This window comes from Cucurbita pepo, chromosome 5 (assembly GCF_057944985.1).
Source record: "Cucurbita pepo subsp. pepo isolate OVF chromosome 5, ASM5794498v1, whole genome shotgun sequence".
NCBI lineage: Eukaryota > Viridiplantae > Streptophyta > Magnoliopsida > Cucurbitales > Cucurbitaceae > Cucurbita > Cucurbita pepo.
The window spans coordinates 3,885,139-3,893,136 of NC_141802.1; the positions used below are offsets into that span (position 1 = coordinate 3,885,139).

General features: G+C 36.7%; 1 protein-coding gene and 1 pseudogene across 1 annotated transcript; both read right to left on the bottom strand.

Annotated features, from left to right (window-relative positions):
* Positions 1–751: 751 nt before the first annotated feature.
* Positions 752–4,441, bottom strand: LOC111795348 (uncharacterized). Its single transcript, XM_023677706.2, has 2 exons — positions 3,838–4,441; positions 752–1,737 (listed from the first exon to the last, which is right to left on the bottom strand). The coding sequence occupies exons 1-2, from the start codon at positions 4,371–4,373 to the stop codon at positions 1,089–1,091; spliced, it is 1,185 nt and encodes a 394-aa protein (XP_023533474.2). The 5' UTR covers positions 4,374–4,441; the 3' UTR covers positions 752–1,088.
* A 1,195-nt stretch (positions 4,442–5,636) lies between these two features.
* On the bottom strand, positions 5,637–6,210 carry LOC111795349 (glutaredoxin-C13 pseudogene; annotated as a pseudogene).
* Between the last annotated feature and the right edge of the window lie 1,788 nt (positions 6,211–7,998).

Below are 7,998 nucleotides of genomic sequence, written 5' to 3' on the forward strand. Positions count from 1 at the left end.
TTTGGTTGTTTGCTAAATTTGTTAGCTGAAATATTAAGATTCATGTATGTGATTCCTTACAAAAAGCATTAGAAAGATCTTGGATCTTCAGTTGAGAAAATTCAAGAGGTTCAGGTTAAGAATTACGACTCTTCATAATGGTATCATATTGTCAACTTTAAGTATAAGCTCTCGTGTTTTGAGTTTTCCAAAAAGTCTCATACCAATGGAGATGGTATTCCAAAAGTCTCATATCAATGGAGATAGTATTCCTCACTTATAAACTCATGATCTTCTACTATAAATTAACCAATGTGGCACTCACTCCAATAATCTCGTTCATATATATATATATATATAAATGGAAGAAAATCTCTTTTTTTTTTTTTTTTTGATAAATTTTGATTTATAAATTTTTTTAAAAATATTAATTGGAAGCACTCTTCTAACTTTTTTATCAATTTTTTTTATTGTTATTTCAAAATTAATTTTATTCATTCATAAGCACTTTTAGAAAAGTATGTCAATGTGTGTATATATATATATATATATATATAGACTTGGAATTAATATCATATAATGTGTAAATATTTTAATTTATCAAAAATAAATTAAATTTATAACTTGAATACTGTAATTATATTTAAAAAAAAGTAATCATTTTTATCATAATTCTACATATTAAATTTTAAAATTCAAAATCTGAATACAATAATTTTTTTTTTTTTTAAATACTCATAATTTCTACTGAAAAGCAAGTTTCAAAAATATGTTTACCAAAAGCATATTCTCGTCAATTTCTTGCTACTTTCCAAATCTTTTTTCTATCACATCATATACTACTTTTTAAGTACAGCATGTTCCTTTTCCGAAATTGTAATACTTCTATCACCAATATAGAGAAGTACAAGTAATACATGTATTTCCTACACAAAGATCCAACGTACCCATCATCCTCGACTGGTAATTCGGCTTTTGTCTCATATGCAAGCACGTCCTCGACTGTTCGTCAAATACACGAGCACATCTCATTTTAAGCGAACCTCGATGATTGGAGAAAACAGCTCTACTTCACTTAAACTCCATTGTTAAGCTGTTCCACCAAGATTTCATCTCGTGTTCAGGTCAAATTCCCCAACTTCGCGCCAACTATCATGCATGCCTGTATCGCCGTTCTCAGCCTCCTCGTCATTTAATAGATCCTCTGATGCTTCTTTATCACCTCCCTGTGTGTTGTTGTTTCCCCATCCATTGATCATTTCATTTGGATGAACTTGCTCCTGCTCCCCAACACCATGGCCAACTCGAACATCGCTGCTTTGGGACCCGACATGCGCACCTGTTCTCATGGGACCACGAACCATCATTTCGTTAGCCTGTGGTTCAGCCCTCGTTAGGTCAGTCGTCTGCATCATTGCTGCCATCCGCATTTTGGCATCATGAACCTCTCTTCCAGCCTTCCCTCTCAATTCAATCTCAGCTTTTAGTTCCAAGAGGTTCCGTTTCTCCTCTTGCATAAGGGCTTGTTCAAACATCAATCTCTCTTCTGAACGGAACTCCCCTAGTGTCCTTTTGCGAGTTATGATGTTAAAGGCCAACACCTGCTTCTCAAAAGTGGCAATGAATTCAGAAATTTTGGCTGAGATGTTATGGTCCCACTGCTGAGAGCGTGACAGCATTTGGCCAGTTGGATCAGAGTCGAGGATTCTATCATCTTCTTCGGCCTCATAGTCGGCCACCACATGATATGGCAGCAGCCTGTACAAATTTTTTGCATAATGCATCAATGAATCATCAAATTGTGATAAGAATATGGAGGGAACAGATGCTATAAAGCATGCTACTCCCAACACTTCAAGTTATCCAGTGCTCTTTCACACTCATACAAACAACCAAGTAATAGAAGGAATAGGCAAAGACCATACGTAACTACTTTAAATTTTAAACGGATCGATCTCGCCTATGTATCATTATAACGATCAATGAACTTTTAGAGTTTAGGTAGTATGGGGATTGTAACTATCAATGTATCCTTGACTCTACAAAAGAGAGATAAGAAACTACTACATTGGTAAAATGAAACATACAAAATGACTAACAAAGCCACGAGAGGGGATGGCACTAAAAGAAAATCCAATAGGGTACAACAAATAAGGAAATGCTATAATTTGGAACAAAGAGAATCTTGGGAGAGAACCCAGTAGAAGAAACACTATTAAACCAAACTCCCTCAAGGATCTTCCTAAATTTTGAAAGACCTTCCATTTTCTCCGCCCAGATAGTCCAAAGGGTTAACGTGGATTCTTCAGTTTTCCCTCACTTTTTGCAGCATCAATCCTGAAAAAAGGGAGTATTTTCATCCCCCTCCACAAGCATTTGAACTTGCACTTTCCAAAACATCAAGGACATCCATTAAAGGAGATCTATAATCCTATAGAAGGGCTTCATGATACAAGTAACATGGTCAGTAAGGATTTTCCAAAAGACCGCCGCAGGACAATGAAATCACCAACCGGTATCCATGTCTCCTCACTAAAGCCCACTGAACTTTCAAATTCAACTCCTAAGTCTTTAGTGTCTTGAGGAACAGCCACAGGCACATAAAAATGAAAAATGATGATGATGATGATAATAATAATAATTAAATATAAATGCATAAAACAAGAAGTCTCAGATTAAGCGAGAGAGAGAGAGAGAGAGAGAGCACCTCCATCAAGGATCATGGATCATGGATAATTCCCCCATTATAATAATATCACCGGAGACCCCAAGGAAATTAAAAGATGGCCAGCCAATCTTGTGGAAGCCCCAAATGAAGTTAGTAAGAAGATACCCACATTACTCAACTTTATTGCTTGAAAAATTAACCAAACAGAGAGCCCGAACTATACGTGTTCCCACCCAAAAGGATCTTTGAGTGGTAGCCTGCAAACTCCTAATGTCCCAGCTAAGGATTTTCATTTGAAAACATAAACTCATTGAGAAGAAACCACATTAACCTTGTCAATGTTAACAGAAATGCGGAGGTTGTGAACTTTCCTCAATACAGACTTTTGGCTTTTGCCTCTTGATTTGTCTTAGAGAAGTCCGTAGAAAGGGAGGCCATACGCAGTATGAAAATACTATATTGAGGCCCAAAGTAGATTAAGAAATCAAGGAAGGCAATAGTTCCAGTCTACTAGAATTGCTATAAGAATAGATTTTGGATAAAAAATCATTGTAACTTTGCCAACAATCTCCCTGGAACACCATGATTCACAGGATGATCAGGAGGAGGTGTGGTTTCTCATTAGGCTTAATGCCTCTACTTGGGCCTCGGTTTCCAAGGAATATTGTAATTCTCTGTTAGGTTTGTTGTTTGGAACTGGAAGCCTTTTTTGCATAGCTAACGTTCGACTTCCATTGGTGGGCTTTTTCTGCGTGCCCTTTTCGTGTCGAGAAACAAAAGTTAGTCAGTCACCAATCCAAGCAATAACTAGAATTTGCATAACACAATTCATAATTGCAAGAATAGAATCTAGATCTACTGCACAAGATGCATCATATTCACGGGGAGCCAAATTCTATGCAGTGTGCTTAGTAATCTCAAGACAAATACTACTAGTTTCCTTTTCTACAGGTGTCTTCTTAATCCATTAAGCTCCTTAAGCACACGCCATAATCCATGGTCCTAAACTAATGATCGGAACAGAATTTAAAAGAATGATAAATGCAAGAAATTACCCAGTGAAAATTTGTTATTCCAAATAAAAGCAAAATCCTCGCTAGCAATAGTCTTTAAAACATAATTATATATGATTTAGGAACTTCACACACACAAAAAACTGCACTAAAAACACGCATTTGAAAATGACGAACCTCTCGCAAGCATCTTCAAGGGAACCAAAAGGGCGCTTAATGTCAGGATGGCACACACGCCAAGCGTCCTGATAAGCCATCTGGAGTTCCGCCTGGTTTCCGGTTCGCGTTGCCCTCTGTTGCAGCTGGTGTTGTTGCTGTTGTTGCTGTTGCTGCTGTTTCTGCTGCTGCAATTGTTGTGACGGTGGTTGAGTGGGACTAGGGTTAGACTGCAAATTAGGAACAGACGCGGTTGGATTAGGGTTAAGATTTTGATGGAGATTAATGGATCCAGGGCGGAGATGAAGACCCGGTGGGCGCAAATGGGCATCGATATTGGAAGGAAAGCGAGAGATAGCAGCAGCCTGTTGCTGAGCCTGCTGCTGTTTCTGCAATTGTTGAAGAAGAAGAAATTGCTGGTGCTGCTGTTGCTGTTGCTGTTTGTGCTGTTGCAGTAGCAGCTGTTGCTGGTGTTGAGCAGCCATTGCCGTCGTCTTGGCTTCGTCCATTTCGCTCGCTTCTCGGAGGACTCTGCTGAATGAGAGGGGAAATGGCATCTACGGCCGACGCCGTTCCCACAGACGAAGGAAGATTCGAATTGCCATCGTGGGATTGGCCGTACCCGAGCGCAGCTCTTGTAATATATTAAAATTTTAATTTTTTTACTTTCAAAAAATCTTAAAATTTATTGGATAATATATATATATATATGCCTTATTTTCTATTTTATCTCTAAATTAAAATTTTAAAGTTTTGATCTTTTTAATTTATATTTAGTTTTGGTCGGTGTGAGATTAAGTTGTTATAAATTGTATCAGAGTCAAATACAGATTAGTGTACTGTAGCCTCAATGTGATAAATGGAACTATTGCCAAAAATATTAAAAAATGTCAACAACAGGGTTTAAATTTGGTCTACTTAACCACAAAACACACGTCAAATTGGTTGGAAAGTATTATTTTTAATTTCATAAATTATGTAATGGTCAAAGGGACAATTTGACTTTTTGTGTGGAGATTTAAGGGGATCGAGATTAAATTTCGGCCACAAACGTCTCTTGCAAGACTATGAATACCCACAATATATTATGTAAAAATGAGATTTGTGGAGGAATGTAATTCAGATTTCAAATTGAGACGTTTTCCCCAGAAATTCGATCATCTCCATTTCTAAGTTTCAAGCATTCTTGTGGTAGAATTGTCATTCAATTGCCTTGATCATGTTCGATTGTGAAGTGACTCAATCTAGAATAAGATTTCCAAATCTTGTTTTTAGATTTTCGATCGACGTAATCTAATTCTAGCTTTTATCTGTTGGTTGATCCAAATTTTATACAAACAAGTGTTAATTACTTGGTTTCTTGATTCAGCAAAAGCTTGAATAATTGGGCTGAGAATTAGGGTTGCCTATTTGGATCGTGAGGTCCCACATTTGATGGAGAGTGGAACAAACGAGATCGTGAGGTTCCACATTTGATGGAGAGTAGAACAAACCGTTTCTTATAAGAGTATGAAAACCTCTCCCACCCAAGTAGACTCGTTTTTAAATCCGTGAGGTTGACAACACTATGTAACGGATCAAAACGGACAATATCTGCTAACGGTGAGATGGAGCGGTTACAAGTTCCTTTACTTTGGACATGATTTCACTATTTTATACGAGTTACATCAAGATAATCACTATTTTTTTCGTTTTTCGAAAGGGTTACAATAGATCTTAGAATATTTTACATATAGATGGATAAACCGATAAAAATAACAATATAACAACGAAGAAGAACAAAAATCTAGAAATAGAACGAGGAGTAAGGATTAAAAATATGGAAAAGAAAAGGTCTATGTTATAAAGCCCAAATCAACATTGAGACTAGTTGACATACACTTAGTTTTATTCATTACACACACGACATAATAACATAGAAAGCTGCTAAGTTTTGGAGAATCCAAGGTTGAGTTAGTTGTTCCATATGATCATCATATCACAAGCTCTAGTTCTCTTGAACCACCTTGAAGGGCTTCAACATTCGATTCAGCTCTCCGCTGAGGTGCAGCGACATGACTTCGTTGGTCGAGCCGACGAGGTCCCCGGCGATGAAGACGGCGGGGACGGGGGGCGTATGGCAGCCTTGTAGCCTTACAAGAGCCTTCTCCATGTCCCTGGCATCAGGGTCCTGGTCCAGCTCGTACACCAAGGGGCTAACTCCAAGCTCCCTTAGAAGCACGTTGACTGCATAACAAAGGCAGCATGAAGTCTTGCTTATTATCAGCACCTCATGCTCAGCTGCTAATCTCTTCACCCTTTCCATACCAAATAATAACTTATAATATCAATCCCTTTTGTTGTAGCGGTGGTGGCTTGGCTTGAGATGGCCTCAATGCAGCTAGCTCCCTAATGCTTTGGGTTTGGAGTTTATATATATATATATATATATATATAGATATATAAGAGAAAGTTGAAAATGATGGATCGTTCAAAGAGGATTCTTTCTTTAAAGATTCAAAACTAAACCGAGAATCTTGCAAGTAGTAGGGATTATTTGTTGCGTTACTGTCTACAACTAGCAAATATTGTCTGTTTTGATCTATTATGTATAGTCATCAGCTACACGGTTTTAAACGCGTCTACTAGGAAGAGATTTCCACACTTTTATAAGAAATGTTTCGCGTTCTTCTCTCCAACCGATGTGAGATCTCACAATCCACTCCCTTTGAGAGCCCAACATCCTTGCTGACATACTGCTCGATGTCTGATTCTGTTACTAGTTGTAACAACCTAAACACACTGCTAGTGGATATTGTTATCTTTAGACTTTCCCTCAATGTTTTTGGAACGCGTCTATTAAGGAGGAATGTTTCGTTTCTCTCTCTTTAGAAGACGTGTTTTTAGAACTATGAGATTGATGGTGATATATAACGGGCCAAAGCGGATAATATATGCTAACGGTGGAATTTGGCTGTTACAAATGGTATTAGAGTTATATATCGAGCGTTGTGTCAGAGAGGACGCTAGGTCTCAAGGGGGTGAATATGTTATTTTCCATGAACGAGGGAACGAACAATAATAAAAATAAAGAAAGATCGGTTGGAGGATTCAATAAAAAGCCAAGGATTCCACAAAATCGCCACCTTTTGAATCTTTGTGCTGGAGGATTTGAACGGCTGCGATTCTCTTGCAGGACCAGCTTGATCCATACCTAGTCCTTAGGCTAGCTTTTCAAGAAATTCTTCATTTAAATTTTAATTTGTTCCTATATTGAATTATAATTTCATTTGAATTACATTTACGTCTTTTTAGAACAAAAAAAATAAAATCGAGACAAGAACGAAACATTCTTTAGGTATAAAAATCTCTCTAATAAGGTCAAAATAGACAATATCTACTCGCAAACACAATTTAATATTTTATTATTATATAAAAATAAGAGAATATCTACTTTATTTTGACCAACTTTATTTTGAAAAGAACATGTATTCGAACCAGCTTTTAGTAGAAGCTAGCTTTTTCTCGAAAGAATGTGTGAATCTCCTTATAACATGTATGCGCATGAACAGTGAATCGGGGCCCGTAAAGAACTAGTGACGTAAGCAAATTGTGGTGGAAAAATATTCCCAAGACTTTGATGAAGTTATTAGTGTATTATTGAACAATGTGTAATTGACATATAAGAACATCGTGTTGTAAAGCTAGTACGTTTTACAACATGTCCATGTTTCTTGCTCGTTAGAGCCTTTTGTGTTTAGCGCAACAATGCTATAATAAATATTGTTCTCGAGTTTTGAACCATCAGATAATTTGGGTAGAACAAAAGTAATGGGAATGGGAGAATTTCTAACTTTCTCGTCAATTTTACGGGGCACGAGATTCTAATCATACCTTGTCATATGGAGATATCACATATATACATACATATATACATATATACAACTTTTTCGTCAACTTTATAGGGCTCAAGATTCTAATCGAACCTTGTCATGTGGAGATATCACACATACACACACTCCATTATTGTATTGAAAATACGACCAGAATTTTACTCTCCTAAACATCGTCCTAAATAAATTCTTGAAATTATTATTTTTTATTTTTATTTTTGTTATTAAATAGTTTATTATTATTATTATTTTGTTTAAAAAAGTCTGATGAGTTAAAGGATACATTGATTTTTCAATTAAAGTTTAATAA